At 36.1% G+C, this 16,844-nt stretch overlaps 1 protein-coding gene across 3 annotated transcripts in view; it reads left to right on the top strand.

Annotated features, from left to right (window-relative positions):
• SCAPER (S-phase cyclin A associated protein in the ER) overlaps positions 1-16,844 on the top strand; it is a 535,605-nt gene that overhangs the window by 32,700 nt on the left and 486,061 nt on the right. For all 3 annotated transcript variants that reach the window (XM_043554938.1, XM_043554936.1, XM_043554937.1), the window contains exons 3-4: positions 837-954; positions 12,726-12,796. In XM_043554938.1, the coding sequence (XP_043410873.1) occupies positions 837-954; positions 12,726-12,796 (189 nt within the window). The remainder of the gene's footprint in view (positions 1-836; positions 955-12,725; positions 12,797-16,844) is intronic.

Here is a 16,844-nt window from a genome sequence, read left to right as displayed (position 1 = left end):
TGCAAAGCCTGAAATAAATTATTATCTGGCCCTTTGTAGAAGTTTGTTGACCCATGCTTTAGAGGGTAATGCCTTTTTCCTCTCTTCAAGTCATACCACTCGTCAAGCAGTTTCTTTGAGAATAATGTATTGCTTTCTTTCACATACTCCCGCAATAAACAAGCAATTAAAATTAACCAGCAGGTGAGGAGAACCCAAAATGGAATGTGAATAACGTAATCACACTGAAAGTAGTGAGGATGGGAAGTACTAATTTAAGTAATTTTGTAAAACAAAATGCAGTACTTTGGATGCTGTAAGGCTAAAGATAACTTTATAGAAATGTAATCTTAATAATATGTTTCTCAGAGTTGTGGGCTCGCAATTATGAAACTATTTTATTTGTATGTTAGAATTGAACATGTAAGTAAATTTAGATAATGAGAACTGAGTTTCTCACTGGTAGAGAAAGAAATTACAAATGAAGAAAGGGAAAGAGTAAAATCAACCCTATGCGTGGGATTAAAATCAGAGGTATCAGACCTGTGATACGTAAGTGGTGGTGCTACAGTGTGTACACAGCAGTATTTGTGCTTCTTAGAAGAGCACATTTCCAAACTGAAGATTGTATTTATTCTTGAAGTAATTTGTTTATTTTTAAAGTTGTAAAATCAGTCTTTTTAGAAATAAAAAATCTCTGACTTACTTTCTTTTCCTCGTTTAATCTTTCAATCCCAAATTAGTTTTAAGTGTTTCCTTTATGAGAAAATGTGAGAAATAATGAATTTGTCAGCCAAATATATTTTATATGTTGACTAATCTAATAGTATAATAAATATTCTCTTTTCTCTATATAGGCTTCATTCCAGCGCTCGAATAGTCATGACAAAGTAAGGAGAATAGTTGCGGAGGAGGGTCGTACAGCAAGAAATCTGATAGCTTGGAGTGTTCCACTAGAAAGCAAAGATGATGATGGTATGTGTTTTTAAGAAGTTTCATTTTTGTTGTAAATTAGGAGGATATATTTAGCCCTAAACAGTAGATGGACCGAAAACAGTTTACAATTCAAATTCTTGAGCAAATTAGCATGCATTAAATAGGAAATAACTTTTCTGTTGCTTTTTTATCTTAGCTAATATACAAACGGTTTCATGAAAGTGTTAGTTTTGCTCTTTCACATAGGAAGGAATGTGGGTTATGATCGGCATATTAATTTTCTTTTTTAAGTTATAGGAGATTTAGATTTTTTTCTTTTGTTAAATTCTTCTGAAAATAAAGAGGCTTTAAAATTTTACTGTATTCACCACAGTTACCTAGATATAGTTTAATATAATGTTTTAGAAAATAAAAGATGAGTGTATTTCTTTAGTTATTATTTGAACTAGTTCTTTCACTTCAATGGGTAGAATGATTGTGAGCACTGCCTAGATCCTGGGGATCCAGAAGATTGTCTGGAGATATAGAAAAAAGGAGGGTGGAATGTGCCAAAGGGCACCTCACTTTGAAATTTTCTGAGGGCTTGTAGAATATTCCTCATACTGGGTTTGTGTGATGTCCTTTCATGATTAGACTCAGTTATATATTTTTGGAGGGATTCTGTAGAAATTATGTTGTGTCCTTTTCAGGGCATCATAGGAGGCACAAGATAGTGGTTTTATTTTGTTACGATCGATGTCAACATTTACCACTTGGTTATCTTCTGAGTTTCTCTACTGTTAAGTGACTAACTTTTTCATTTGTAATTAATAAGTGATATGTGGTAAGATAGTTTGAAACTATGTAAATATCTCTTAAAACAGTCTACCCACTACTTTCAGCTTCTGTTGATAATTCTTAGCTGAGTAAGTTATTACTCTGGTGGTTGTAAAATGGTGATTTGCTAACCTCAGCGTTCCTTCTATACTTATTAACTGACATTAAAAAAAAAAGATTTATTGATTTTTGAGAGAGAAAACGTGAGTGTGGAAGGGGCAGAGAGAAGGGGGGACATATAATCCAAAGCAGGCTCTGAGCTGACAGCAGACAACCTGATGTGGAGCTTGAACTCCTGCACCATGAGATCATGACCTGAGCCAAAGTTGGAGGCTCAACCAACTGAGCCAACGAGGTGCCCCTAGCTGACATTTTATTAAAAAGTTTATTTATTTTTGAAAGAGAGAGAGAGTGCGTGCACACAAGTGGATGAGGGGCAGAGAGAGAGAGAGGGAGAGAGGGAGACCCAGAATCCAAAGCAGGCTCCAGGCTGTGAGCTGTCAGCACAGAGCATGACTCTGGGCTTGAACTCACAAACTGTAAGATCATAACCTGAGCCAAAATCAGCGCTTAATCAACTGAGCCACCCAGATGCCCCTATTAGCTGACATTCTAATGTAAAGAAGAGGTTTCTCTTTTCTCTTTGTATTTATATGTGTAAGTTTATATTTGCATGGGGTCATGATTTCTAATTTAATTTAATTTCTTATTTAAAGTTATAATCTATCGCGGCGCCTGGGTGGCTCAGTCGGTTGGGTGTCCGACTTCAGCTCAGGTCACAATCTCACGGTCCGTGAGTTTGAGCCCCGTGTCGGGCTCTGGGCTGATGGCTCAGAGCCTGGACCCTGCTTCCGATTCTGTGTCTCCCTCTCTCTCTGCCCCTCCCCCGTTCATGCTCTGTCTCTCTCTGTCTCAAAAATAAAAACGTTAAAAAAAAAATTAAAGTTATAATCTATCACTCTGTTTTGATGCTTAAATTGTTCTAGGTTTGTCTTAATTGTTCTGTCAGTGGGACACCTGTTTTAAGCTGGCTCCTGTTTCCTTTTGACATATTTTTCTTCTTTGAGAACACCCTTACCCAGCAGGATGTTTCAAGCCATATAAGAGTTCATCTGTGTTTTATTCTTTTGAATTTACTTTATGTTTACATATATTTTTTAAAATATAAAATTTATTGTCAAGTTGGTTTCCATACAACACCCAGTGCTCATCCCAACAGGTGCCCTTCTCAATGCCCGTCACCCACTTGCCCCTCCCTCCCACCCCCCATCAACCCTCAGTTTATTCTCAGTTTTTAAGAGTCTCTTATGGTTTACCTCCTTCCCTCTCTGTATATGTTTACCTATTTTTTTACATTTTATCTTGCTTTTTATACTTTTTTACTTAAAAGTTTATTTTATCTGTATTTTACTTTCTACACTTTTATCTCTGATCCATTTGTAGTTTATTCTTGCATATTGTGTGAGTTGTGGGTCTCATTTTATCTTTTCCCATATGGTAAACAAGTTGCTCCAGCATCACTTACTATAAAGTCTATCTTGGCCCCATTTTTTTTGAGATGTCAGCTTATCATAAATTGAATTTCCATATGTAGTTATATTCTATTTCACTGGGGTGTTCATTCATGTATGAAGGCCATGCTGTTTTAATTATAGAGGCATTATAGTATATTAAAATATCTGTTTAGGGGTGCCTGGGTGGCTCAGTTGGTTAAGCATCCAACTTCGCCTCAGGTCGTCTCACGGCTCGAGGGTTCAGGCCCTGCATTGGGCTCTGTGCTGACAACTCCCCTGCTCACACACGGTCTCTCTCTCAAAAATAAACATTAAAAAAAAATTTAAAAAAAAATCTGTTTGGACCAGTCCTCCCTCAGTAGCTTTTCTTTGCCAGTCTTCCTAGATATTTTTAAGGAACAGTTACTTTGAATCAAAAATTACTGAATAGAGAGGGAAATTAAATTTGTCTTAAAAATTTTTTTAAATGTTTATTTTTTGAGAGAGCAGGAACGAATGAACTGATGGGACTGTTGAACTGTTGGGGAGGGGCGGAGAGAGATGGAAACACAGAATCTGAAGCAGGCTCCAGGCTCTGAGCTGTCAGCACAGAGCCTGACATGGGACTCGAACTCATGAACTTTGAGATCATGACCTGAGCCAAAGTCAGACACTTAACCAACTGAGCCACTGAGGCATCCCAAATTTATCTTTTTATATTTAGCTCTATTCTAGCCAAAAAAAAATTTTTTTAATTTAAATCCAAGTTAGGTAACATATAGTGTAATAATGATTTCAGGAATAGAATTTAATGATTCATCACTTACATATAACACCCAGTGCTCATCCCAACAAGTGTCCTCTTAATGCTCCATGCCCCTTTAGCTCTCCCCACCACCCAACACTCTGCCAGCAACCCTCACTCAGTTTGTCCTCTGTACTTAAGAGTTCTCTTATGGTTTATCTCCTTTTGTTTTTATTATTTTTGCTTCCCTTATGTTCATGTGTTTTGTTCTTAAATTCCACGTGAGTGAAATCATATGATATTAGTCTTTCTCTGACAAATATCCTCTAGTTCCCTCCACATTTTGCAAGTGGCAGGATTTCATTCTTTTTGATCACCGAGTAATATTTGATTGTGTATATATACCACATCTTCTTTATCCATTCATCCGTCGATGGACATTTGGGCTCTTTCCATACTTTGGCTATTGTTGATAGTGCTGCTATAAACATAGAGGTGCATGTGCCTCTTCAAATCAGCACTCCTGTATCCTGTGGATAAATACCTGGTAGTGCAATTGCTGGATCATAGGAGCGGTTCTATTTTAATTTTTTGAGGAACCTCCATACTGTTTTCCAGAGTGGCTGAACCAGTTTACATTCCCACCAGCAGTGCAAAAGAGATCCTCTTTCTCTGCATCTTTGCCAACATCGGTTGTTGCCTGAGTTGTTAATGTTAGCCATTCTGACAGGTGTGAGATGGTATCTCATTGTGGTTTTGATTTGTATTTCCCTGATGATGAGTGATGTTGAGCATTTTTTCATGTGTCTGTTAGCTACGTGGATGTTTTCCTTTGAAAAGTGTCTATTCATGTCTTTGCCCATTTCTTCACTGATTATTTGTTTTCTGAGCATTGAGTTTAAGTTCTTTATAGATTTTGGATATTAACCCTTTGTCTGCTATGTCATTTGCAAATATGTTCTCCCCTTTCGTTGGTTGCGTTTTAGTTTTGCTGATTGTTTCCTTTGTTGTGGAGAAGCTTTTTGTCTTGATGAGGTCCTTCCCAATAGTTCATTTTTGCTTTTGTTTCCCTTGCATGGAGGGAAGTAAGAAGTTGCTGTGGCTGAGGTCAAAGAGGTTGTTGCCTGTTTTCTTCTCTAGGATTTTGATGGCTTCCTGTCTTACATTTAGATCTTTAATCCATTTTGAGTTTATTTTTGTGTATGGTGTAAGAAAGTGGCCCAGGTTCATTTTTCTGCATGTTGTTGTGTAGTTTTCCCCTTACTATTTGCTGGAAGAGACTATCTTTTTTCCACTAGATATCCTTTCTGCTTTGTCAAAGATTAGTTGGCCATACATTTGTGGATCCATTTTGGGTTCTCTGTTCTGGTCCATTGATCTGTGTGTCTGTTTATGTGCCAGTACCATACTGTCTTGATGATTACAGCTTTGTAATATAGCTTGAAGTTCGGAATTGTGATGCCTCCAGCTTTGGTTATCTTTTTCAGGATTGCTTTGGCTATTATGGGTCTTTTCTGGTTCCATACTAATTTTAGAATTGTTTGTTCTAGCTCTGTGAAGAATGTTGGTGTTATTTTGATAGGGATTGCATTGAATGTGTAGCTTGCTTTGGGTAGTATTGACATTTTAACAATATTTGCTTTTCCAATCCATGAGCATGGAATGGTTTTTTTTGTGTCTTCTTCAATTTATTTCATAAGCTTTCTATAGTTTTCGGTGTATAAACTTTTCACATCTTTGGTTAGGTTTCTTCCTGGATATCTTATGGTTTTGGTGCAATTGTAAATGGGATTGAGTCCTTGATTTCTCTTTTTGCTGTTTCATTATTGGTATATAGAAATGCAACCAATTTCTGTACATTGATTTTATATCCTGTGACTTTGCTGAACTCATGGATCAGTCCTCGCAGTTTTTGGTGGAGTCTTTTGGGTTTTTCATATAGAGTATCATGTCCTTTGTAAAGAGTGAATGTTTGACTTCCTCCTTGTTGATTTGGATGCATTTTATTTCTTTGTGTTGTCTGCTGAGGCTGGGATTTCCAATGCTGTGTTGAATAACAGTGGTGAGAGTGGACATCCTTGTCATGTTCCTGACCTTAGGGGAAAAGCTCTCAGTTTTTCCCCACTGAGGATGATATCAGTGGTGGGTTTTGTATATGGCCTTTATATTCTTGACGTGTGATCTTTCTATACCTATTTTTTTTGTATAAAAGTTTTTTTTTTTAATCAAGAAAGGATGCTGTATTCTACGTCTATTGAGAGGATCATGTGGTTCTTATCCTTTCTTTTATCAATGCGATGTATCACATTGATTAATTTGGAGATATTGAACCAGCTCTGTATCCCAGGAATAAATTCCACTTGATCGTGGTGAATGATTCTGTTAATGTATTGTTGGATCCAGTTTCCTAGTATCTTGTTGAGAATTTTTGCATACATGTTCATCAGGGAAATTAGTCTGTACTTTTCCTTTTTAGTGGGATCTTGTCTGGTTTTAGAATCAAGGTAATGGTGGCCTCATAGAACAAGTTTTGAATTTTTCCTTCAATTGCTATTTCTTGGAACAGCAAGGTATTAACTCTTCTTTACATGTTTAGTAGAATTCTCCTGGAAAGCCATCCAGCCCTGGATTCTTGTTTGTTGGTACATTTTTGATCACTGATTCAATTTTTTACTGGTTATGGGTCTGTTCAAATTTTCTATTTCTTTTTGTTTCAATTTTGGTAGTTTATGTGTTTCTAGGAATTTTCCATTTCTTCCAGATTGCCCAGTTTGTTGGCCTATAATTGCTCATACTATTCTCTTAATATTGTTTATAATTTTGCAGTGTTGGTTGTGATCTCTCCTCTTTCACTCATGATTTTATTTATTTGGGTTCTTTTCCATTTTCTTAAAAAAAATTTTTTTTTAGTGTTTATTTTTGAGAGAGAGGGAGAGAGAGGGAGGGAGGGATGGAGGGAGAGAAAGCACGAGCAGGGAGGTGCAGAGAGAGAGAGGGAGACACAGAATCCAAATCAGTCTCAAGGCTCTGAGCTGTCAGCACAGAGCCTGACGTGGGGCTTGAACTCATGGACTGTGAGATCATGATCTGAGCTGAAGTTGGATGCTTAACTTATTGAGCCATCCAGGTGCCCCTCCCTTTTCTTTTCTTTTTTTTTTTTTTTTTCTTTCAACGTTTTTTATTTATTTTTGGGACAGAGAGAGACAGAGCATGAACGGGGGAGGGGCAGAGAGAGAGGGAGACACAGCATCGGAAACAGGCTCCGGGCTCCGAGCCATCAGCCCAGAGCCTGACGCGGGGCTCGAACTCACAGACTGTGAGATCGTGACCTGGCTGAAGTCGGACGCTTAACCGACTGCGCCACCCAGGCGCCCCCCTTTTCTTTTTGATCAAAAGGAGGTTTATCAATTTTGTTAATTCTTTCAGAGAACCAACTCCTGGTTTCATTGATCTGTTCTGTTTTTGTTTTTTTTTTTTCTTATTTTTAATTTTGTTGTCATTGATTTCTGCTTTAATCTTTATTAGTTCCCATCATCTGCTGGTTTGGGGCTTTATTTGCTGTTCTTTTTCCAGCTCTTTTAGGTGTAAGGTCAGGTTATGTATTTGAGACCTTCCTTCTTCAGAAAGGTCTGGATTGCTATGTACTTCCTTCTTATGACTGCCTTTGCTGCATCCCAGAGGTTTTGGGCTGTCATATTTTCATTTTCACTGGCTTCCATGTACTTTTTAATCTTCTCTTTAATTTCTTGGTTAACCTATTCATTCTTTAGTACAATGTTCTTTAATCTCCAAATATTCGTGGTCTTTCTAAATTTTTTCTTGTGGTTGATTTTGAATTTCATAGTGTTGTGGTCTGATAGCATGCAAAGTATGATCTTGATCTTTTTGTACTTGTTGAGGGCTGATTTGTGACTCAGTATGTGATACATCGTGGAGAATATTCCATGTGCACTTGAGAAGAATGTGTATTCTCCTGCTTTAGGATGAAAATTCTAAATATATCTATTAAGTCCATCCAGTCCAGTATGTCTTTCAGAGCCATTGTTTCTTTGTTGATTTTCTGCCTACATTATCTGTCTTTGCTCTAACTGGGATGTTGAAGTCCCCTTCTATTATGGTATTATTATCAGTGAGTTTCTTTATGTTTGTGATTAATTGATTAATATATTTGGGTTCTACCACATTGGGGTCATAAATATTTATAATTGTTAGATCTTCTTGCTGGATAGACCCCTTAATTACCATATAATGCCCTTCTTCATCTCTTGTTACAGTCTTTATTTTAAAATCTAGTTTGTCTGATGTAAGTATAATTACTCCAGCTTTCTTCTTGATGACTATTTGCATGATAGATGGTTCTCCATCCTCTTACTTTCAATCTGCAGGTGTCTTTAGGTCTAAATGAGTCTCCTGTAAGCAGCATATAGACGGGTCTCATTTTCTTATCCATTCTGATACCCTGTCTTTTGAGTGAAATGTTTAGTCCATTGACATTTAGAGTGAGTATTGAAAGATATGAGTTTAGTGCCATTGTGTTGCTTGTAGAGGGTGTTTCTGGTGATGTTCTGTGGTTGTTTCTAGTCTTTGTTGCTTTTGGTCTTTTTTGTTTTCTTTTGTCTTCTCTCCAATCAAAGGGTTCCCCTTAACATTTCTTGCAGGGCTGGTTTAGTGGTCATGAACTCCTCTAGTTTTTGTTTGGGAAACTCTTTATCTCTCCTTCTATTTTTGAATGACAGCCTTACTGGATAAAGAATTCTTGGCTGCACATTTTTCCGGTTCAGCACTTTGAATATATTCTGCTACTCCTTTCTGGCCTGCCAAGTTTCTGTGGATAGGTCTGCTGCGAATGTGATTTGTCTTCCCTTATAGGTTAAGAACATTTTTGCCTTGCTGCTTTCATGATTCTTTTCTCATCTGTGTATTTTGTGAATTTGACTACGATATGCCTTGGTGATGGTCGGTTTTTGTTGAATCTAATGGGAGTTTCCTGGTTTTTTGGATTTTGATGTCTACGTTCTTCTCTAGAGTAGGAAAGTTTTCTGCTTAAATTCACTCACATACACCTTCTGCCTCTTTTTCTCTCTTTTCATCTTCTGAGACTCCTATGATTCGAATGTTATCCCTTTTTAATAAGTCACAGAATTCTCCAAGTCTTGTATCGTGATCTTTTGCTCTGTTTACCTCCTCTTTTCTGCTTCATTATTCTCTTTATCTTCTAAATCATTGATTTGCTGCTCTGCCTCATCCATCCTTGCCATTGTGGAATACATTTGAGATTGCATCTCGGTTATAGCACTTGTAATTTCATCCTGACTAGATTTTATTTCTTTAAATCTCTGCAGGAAGGGATTTTATGCATTTGTCAACCCCAGCTAATATTCTTATTATTGTGCTTATAAATTCTAGCTCAGACATCTTGCTTATATCTGTGTTGATTAAGCCCCTGGCTGTCATTTCTTCCTCCTCTTTCTTTTGGGGTAAATTCCTTTGTTTTGTCATTTTGGAAGAAGAAAAAAATAAAGTGAAAAATAAAAATGAAAAATGAAAAATCAAAAATCAAATAAAGGAAGCTATATCCTAGGTGTGTTTTTAGTCTGCTTGTTGAAGGAATCTTGATAGAGAAAAAAGGGAAAGAAAAGAAAAATAAGACATTTAAAAATTTTTTAAAAATAGATAAAATAGAATAAAGTGATATAAAGAAAATGAAATAGAATAAAAATTAAAAAAAGTAAATGTAAAGTAGAAAAAATAAAAATAAATTTTTCTCTTTGTGTCCACTAAAGAGAATGAAATGAAAGAATGAAAAAAAAACAATTTAATCAAAAACAGAAGCAAAAAAAACGAATGCAAAACAGCAAACAGAATGAAACCTAATGAAGTTGCATCCAGTTTCCCCTAGAACTGAAACTTTGAAGCCCTGTATAGTCCATCTGTTCACTAAGTATGTGATGTGACTTCTGCTGGTCTTCTAGTGGATGTGCTTGGAGGGCGCAGTTGGGCGGGGCTTGGTGTAACAGCTCTGTTCTCCACTAGGTTTCACTGCTTAGCTTACTGTGGTTGTCATTGTTGTGCGCAAATGTGTGCAGAGAGTGGAAATGGCTTCACCCAGTTCCCTAGTCTCTGGCACAGGAATGTTGCACTTTCACCAGTTCACAATCAAGCACCCCTCCTTTGTCTCAGGCCTCTGTCCACCTTCAGCCTCTACCCTCTGCGTGTCCCAAGCTGTCTGCCTGCCAGGCAGCACCTCCCTCCAGAATTTTATATCAGATGGGGTTGTGTTTCAAATCCTCACACTTCAGAGACCCCTCCAGCTTGGACCCGTGCTGACTCCCTGTGGGAGGTTCTTGCTGAGCAATGGCTGGGTGCGGGATTGCCCCTGAAAATGTTCATGCGATCGCACAGCAGAAGAGGGTCAGAGATTATGTCAAATCACAACACAGCTGTTACTGGGTTTCACCACACTGTGGTGTCTTTGTCCCAGTACCAGCGAACATGGCTGCCCTCTGGGGTCTGCTGGGACCTTTGCCTGTTGGCAGGCCTTGTGGCCTCTACCAAATGCACTCCAAGCAGGGGAATCGCTTCTCCTGGGGTGGCACATGGACCCCTTAGATCCCTCTGCCTGCTCCTGGGAATCTACATCCTTATTTCTTCACCAGAGCACCAGGCACTGAGTTTCGGAACTTTAGACTCTGGGCTCCACTGTTTATATAATCCTGATGGTATTGAAACCCTCTCCTTTCTTCCTGTCAGTGGTTTTGGGGAACAGATTTCTTGTTCAGTCCCCTGCAAGTGTTTTCACTCTTTCTCTCTCTTTCTCTCCAGCTACTTGCACGGGAGTGTTTTTCCTGCACTCTTCTCATGTGCTGCACACTCCCCTTTCTCTGTCTTCTCTCTGCAAAAACAGTTTCCTACCCTCCATGGCTTTTCTCTTCCCTAGTTCACCTCTCTGCAGTGTGTATCCGCTGAGTTCTGTAGCTCAAGTTATGCAGATTGTTGTGTTAATCCTTAGGTCAATTTCCAAGGTGTTCAAAATGGTTTGATGTTGACCTAGCTGAATTTCAGGGACAAGGCAAGCTCAGGGTCTCCATACTGCTCTGCCATCTTAACTTCTCCCCTCTGTATTAGCCAAAATTTTCATAAGGAAGCTTACTGTTACGTTTTTAAATTATTTGATAGAGAATATATATTAATATTATTTACTATAAAAGTTATAAGACCTAAGATTGTCTTATGGTTGTTATATATGATTAACGAAATTTTATTTTCCCATTTCCATGGGTTATTTTATTATATTTATTAAAGTTTCTTATAGTCAAAAAACATAAAACTAAAGAAAATACAACAGTGAATCACATCTCTGTATATAACCTGATTTTGCATGTAAGTGCATAAGAAATTGGCCAGTACAAATTTAAAGCTTCATTCATGCTTATTTCAAAATAACGGAACTATGAGCACAGAGAATCAGAACTTTCTGAATTTCTAAATAATGATGACAAAAGAAGAATGTTAACTTCATAATTTTTGAGGATTATTTTATATTGTCAGAACTTTGCCAGTAATAGGAAAATTTTTATTTTCTTTTTAAAAAAATAGCATCTTGTTCTTATTTATGGCTATAATATATACTCACGTATTTCTAAGTATAATAATTCAGTTTTTAATAGTTTTCTTCTCTTATTTGTTTTCTCTGGTACTTGTTCTAAGCTGGTTATTCTACTGGATATTCTAAAAAATCTGCTGGTACCTTGTTCTCTATAATCAAAGGATGAATAATATAAGGACTGTGTAGGTGAGTGTAGTTCTATGCCTTTATCCCTGGTAGAACATTTGAGGGAGGCCCACTTATGTGTGATTAAATTGTTAACAGGTATTATGGCTCATTTCACTTATACCTCTTTTCAGGGGTCCTGGTCCAAAATTATTTTGCAGAAAGGAAAATCATTCTATTATACATTATAGATAGAATCTTATTCCTGTTTTGTCTTGCTCTCAAGAATAGAGTGATTATAAAACAGTAGTTAGGGGTGCCTGGGTGGCTCAGTTGGTTAAGCATCTGACTTCGGTTCAGGTCATTATCTTGTTTGTGAGTTCGAGCCCTGTACTGGGCTGTGTGCTGACATCTCAGAGCCTGGAGCTTGCTTCAGATTCTGTGTCTCCTCCTCTCTCTGCCCCTCCCATGCTCATGTTCTGTCTGTCTCTCTCTCTCAGTAATAAATAAATGTTAAAAAAATTTAAAAAACACCAGTAGTTAGTGTCTTTCTAACTACTGGTGAGAAACAGGTGAGAATGATTTAAATGACGTCAAGAATACAAGGAACTGAAAACTTCTCTTCCCAATAAAACTGTGTATTTCATAAATCAGATAAATTAATCAAAATACTGAGTTTTTAAATGGTAAAAAATATTCTTGATTTGATTGTTAAAATAAATTTTGAATTCAAAGAAGTATTTTTCAGACCTGTTTATAAGTTGAGGAATATCACTAACTTGATCTTGTTTTTAAATTACTGGAATATCTGACTTATTTAAGAAGTTGATTTATTCCAGTTCTGAGAAAGCCATTCAATAAAATCAGTTTCTGGTACCATGGAAGTTTTTTTTTTTTTTTTAATTTTATATTGACCATGTATGGATTGTACTGTTCTGTGGTCTCTAGAAGGAGATTATATGTTAGAGTGTCCAAATGATTTGTGTAGTTCAATTTTGTATTATCCGTTTGTTGACTTTTATATTTGTCTATTCTTGCCTTGAAGGAAAATCTAAATGTCAAACTGGTGGAAAATCAAAGAGGACAATTCAAGGCACACATAAAAATACCAAACAGGTACAGCATATACAGCTTTCTACTTATAGAGTTTTAATTTCATTGAGACAATAAATATTGTGTATTTTGTCTTTATGTAAAAATCATTGTAACATTCTTTAGTTAACAAATGTGTGTATAGTACTGTATACCCAGCTCGTACTAAATACTTTACAAATATAAATTTATTGCTGCTTGTCACAGTCCTTCAATGTTGGCATTATTATCTTCATTTAAAAAATGAGGAAACTGAGGTAGGAAGAAGTTCTATAACTTGCTAGTGAGTGACAAAGCCAAGATTTGAACCCATGCCATTAATTTCTAGTTTATGCTCTTAATGCTTCTGCTATACATCCCATATTTGTGAATTCTTTATGATTTTCTTTCTTGGTATGACAGTGTCTTTAGGTTGTAGAATAGTAAGAGTATTGTCTCTAAAAATTTTCACATTGCTTTACTAAAATTTGGAGAATGCAAGCCTACTTTATTTAAAAAATTTTTTTAGCATATGAATAGTTCGCTTTTTAATTCATAGTTATTTTCTCTTAAAGCATAGTTATATATGCTTTTCATATGTATTATTTTGGTTTTGATATTAAATATACCAATATGATTCTGTAAGCCAAAAGCTTCATTCACATAAGGAAAGCAGGAACTTCTAATCAAAATGTCATTGTGAGTTCCTAAGAAAATCCCTGACTCACATACAGTGGTATCAATGATAAAAAAATTAGTTTTAATTAAAAAGATAAAGGATTTTCAAAAATAAGATAACCATCTCTGTGGATCAGAAGTAAAACAAACACATTGACAGGTAGGTGGAGTTGGGGATGTGAACCTAATCAACAAATCTTAGGGGTAAAGGAGGCTGAAATGTCCTGATTATGATGGGAAAACAGATGGATGATATGGTATAAAATTTTAGGCTTGTGTGGGGTTCTACATTAGAAGCAAAAAAAGCTACAATCTTCCTGGGGTTGTGCCCTGTGAATTGATGTCTGAAGCAGTACAAGGGAGTAGCCTGTGGTTTATGACAGGATCTGTATTCTTGAAGGGTGAGAGTTTTAAGTCCCCAGTAAAAGACCTCTGGAAGTGAGATCACTTCCAGAGTGGGCTAGATGATGGTCATCATAACACTAGTGCACATGGAGTGAGGGTGAGCAAAGTGAAGAACAAAAATATGAGAAATTCAGACTCAAAATGAACTTGTGATGTAAAATGTCAAAGCACATGAGGAGAATAATGTTATAAAATATAGATAACACATTCTGTGAATGAGGTAATGAAAAGGAATTTTCCTAGAGAAGACTTGCAAATAGCTTAAATTTCTCAAAGGAAAGAATAACTACAAACAAAAAGGAAAATTCTTAAAGAATACAGATGGATATTAATTTTGAACATTTATGGGTGAAAGTGAACCAATTAGAAATCTTATAAATGAAATGTCAATGAAATAAAAAAACCCCATAATTAATGGAGTAAATGTTGTATTGGACAAAGGGAATTTGTGAATTGGAAGACACTACTGTGGAGAATTTAAAACATGTCTCAGAGACCTAACGAGATGGAAAATAAGAAAGATGGATTCCAGGACTGTTGAAAGTAGAGAATAAATAGTGGGCATTGAATATTTGAAAAGATAATGTTGAAACATTTTCTCATTTTGAGTTCCCAAGAGCTTCGGAGCATAACTGTAGAGCTAAGCAGGGTGAGTAAAAAGAGATATATTCCTAGCTACATTCTAGGGAGTCTGAAGAATGTTAAGGTTAAGGAAAAAAATCTTTAAAAATACCAGGAAGTCGGGGCTCCTGGGTGGCTCAGTCGGTTAAGCATCCGACTTCGCCTCAGGTCGTGATCTCGCGGTCTGTGAGTTTGAGCCCCGTGTCGGGCTCTGTGCTGACAGCTCAGAACCTGGAGCCTGTTTCCGATTCTGTGTCTCCCTCTCTCTCTGACCCTCCCCCATTCATGCTCTGTCTCTCTCTGTCTCAAAAATAAATAAACGTTAAAAAAAAATCTTTTTTAAATAAAAATAAAAATACCAGGAAGTAAACAAAACTACAGAGGAATGACAGATTAATAGCCTTATTATGAACAAAAGGACAATGAAGCAATATATTCGAAGTTTTAAGACAAAATTACTTTTAACCCAGAATTCTATGCTCAGCCAAGTGCAAGAGTAAAATAAAGCCATTTTTAGATATTTTAGACAAAGACTAAGTATTTGCCACCCACTGACGCTTAATGAAGGAACTATCAAAGATAAACTTCAAGAAGAAAAGGTAATGTGGAGGAAGGAGCGTGATAAAAAGGTATGTGTAAAATATGTTCGTAAATCTTACTAACAGTTGATGGTTTGAAAACACACACAATTAGATTCAGAAAAGTGAACTATAGTTTTAGACAATATTAACATGAAAGCTAGATTGTAGGGAGTTAGAATGGAGTTAGAGTGATAAAATCCTTGTCTTATTTAGGAGGAAGTTTTTGTTAGGAAAATATGAAGTAAATGTGTATGATAAAAAGGCCATCTACTAAAAGCAGCCATGATTTCCAAATACAGGAAAAGAGGAAGTAAATAAATCAAAGCTTTTCAACCCCGTAAAAGGCAAGAGAAAGAAAAGAAAAATTATGGTAAATAAAAAACAGAAAAGATGGTGGTGGATATTAAGCATAAGTATATTAGCAAACATAATATGTGTAAACTGATTAAATTCACTACTTACAAGTACTGTGTGTTAAGTGGTTGTGTCACTGGAGCTGCACAGGTTAAGTTCACCACTTAAAAGGCAGTTGATTGAACTAAATCTCTCATTTCAAATTGAGCTATATGTTGCTTACAAGGGACACATTTAAAACTTCAAGGAAAGACAAAAACAAAGGGATAGAAAAAAATCCAGGTAGATACTTGGTATTCTAGATATACTCTAAAGTTAGTATAGCAATACTCAGATCAGATGGAATTCAACATGAAATGCATTGACAACATAAAGATGGTAGTTGCATAATGGTAAAAATAATAATCATCTATGGAGTATAAAAATAGTAAATTTTTATGTACCTTACAGCATAAGCTTGAAATAAGTAAAGCCCAAACTAACAGAATTATAATAGGAAATGTACATTCATAATCATACTAGGAAATATTAATGTCTCCTACTCAGAAACTGATAGATCAAGCAGAAAAAAAATAGTAAGGTTATAGAATTAGTACAATTATGTTACATCTCACATAAATAAATATATGTGTGTGTATTGGCACTCAAGAAATAGTGTACACAGAACATATATGCAAAAATTGACCACATACTAGGTCGTAAGGGTAGTCTCAATAAATAAGAGTCAGAGAAGTCAGAACATGTTCTTTGACTGTAAGTGCAATTAAATTAGAAAAAAAATGGAAGGATATTTTAATATCATATACAAAAAATAGATTATTGATGGACTAAAGCCCAAATGTGAGAACAAAAATTTAAAACTATCTAGAAAGATATTTTTTATTACCTTGAAATAGGAGAGACTTTCCTAGATAAGACAAAAAACACAATTCATGCATAAGTTACGTAAAATTAAATTTATATACTAAAAAACTCAGTTAAACAAAACTAAAGGTAAGACTGGGAGAAGATACTATATATCAAAATTTATAAAGAGCTAAGATTAATCAGAAACAAACCGTAAAAAATTGTGGGAAACCTGAATAGCTTGTAAACCTGTGAAAAGATGCTTCGTTTTAGTAGTAATCAGGGAAATACGTCTTGTGAAACCTTGCCACTTTGCCCTCTAGAACTAGGTTCATCATCAGCATATCTTCTGTATTCCACTCTTCTCTTGAACATTCCTTTTACCTTCTTGTTTTAAAACTAAATCCCAACTGACTTGTGAGGATCCTGCTTCCACGGTCTTTAAGTAATAGCTGCAGCACTTCGATCTCTGGTTGTAAAGTTTGGTTAGGTTTTCTGCCTTTCCTTACTGCCATTTCAGACAATTCTCCCTTCTGTCTCCTAAAACTCCCTGGATCTGAAGTGTGTGCTATCAGACTATATATACCACCTACGTTTCCTTCTTGTAG

This window comes from Prionailurus bengalensis, chromosome B3 (assembly GCF_016509475.1).
Source record: "Prionailurus bengalensis isolate Pbe53 chromosome B3, Fcat_Pben_1.1_paternal_pri, whole genome shotgun sequence".
In the NCBI taxonomy this organism is placed as follows: Eukaryota; Metazoa; Chordata; class Mammalia; order Carnivora; family Felidae; genus Prionailurus; species Prionailurus bengalensis.
This window is presented reverse-complemented; position numbering and strand designations above follow the sequence as displayed.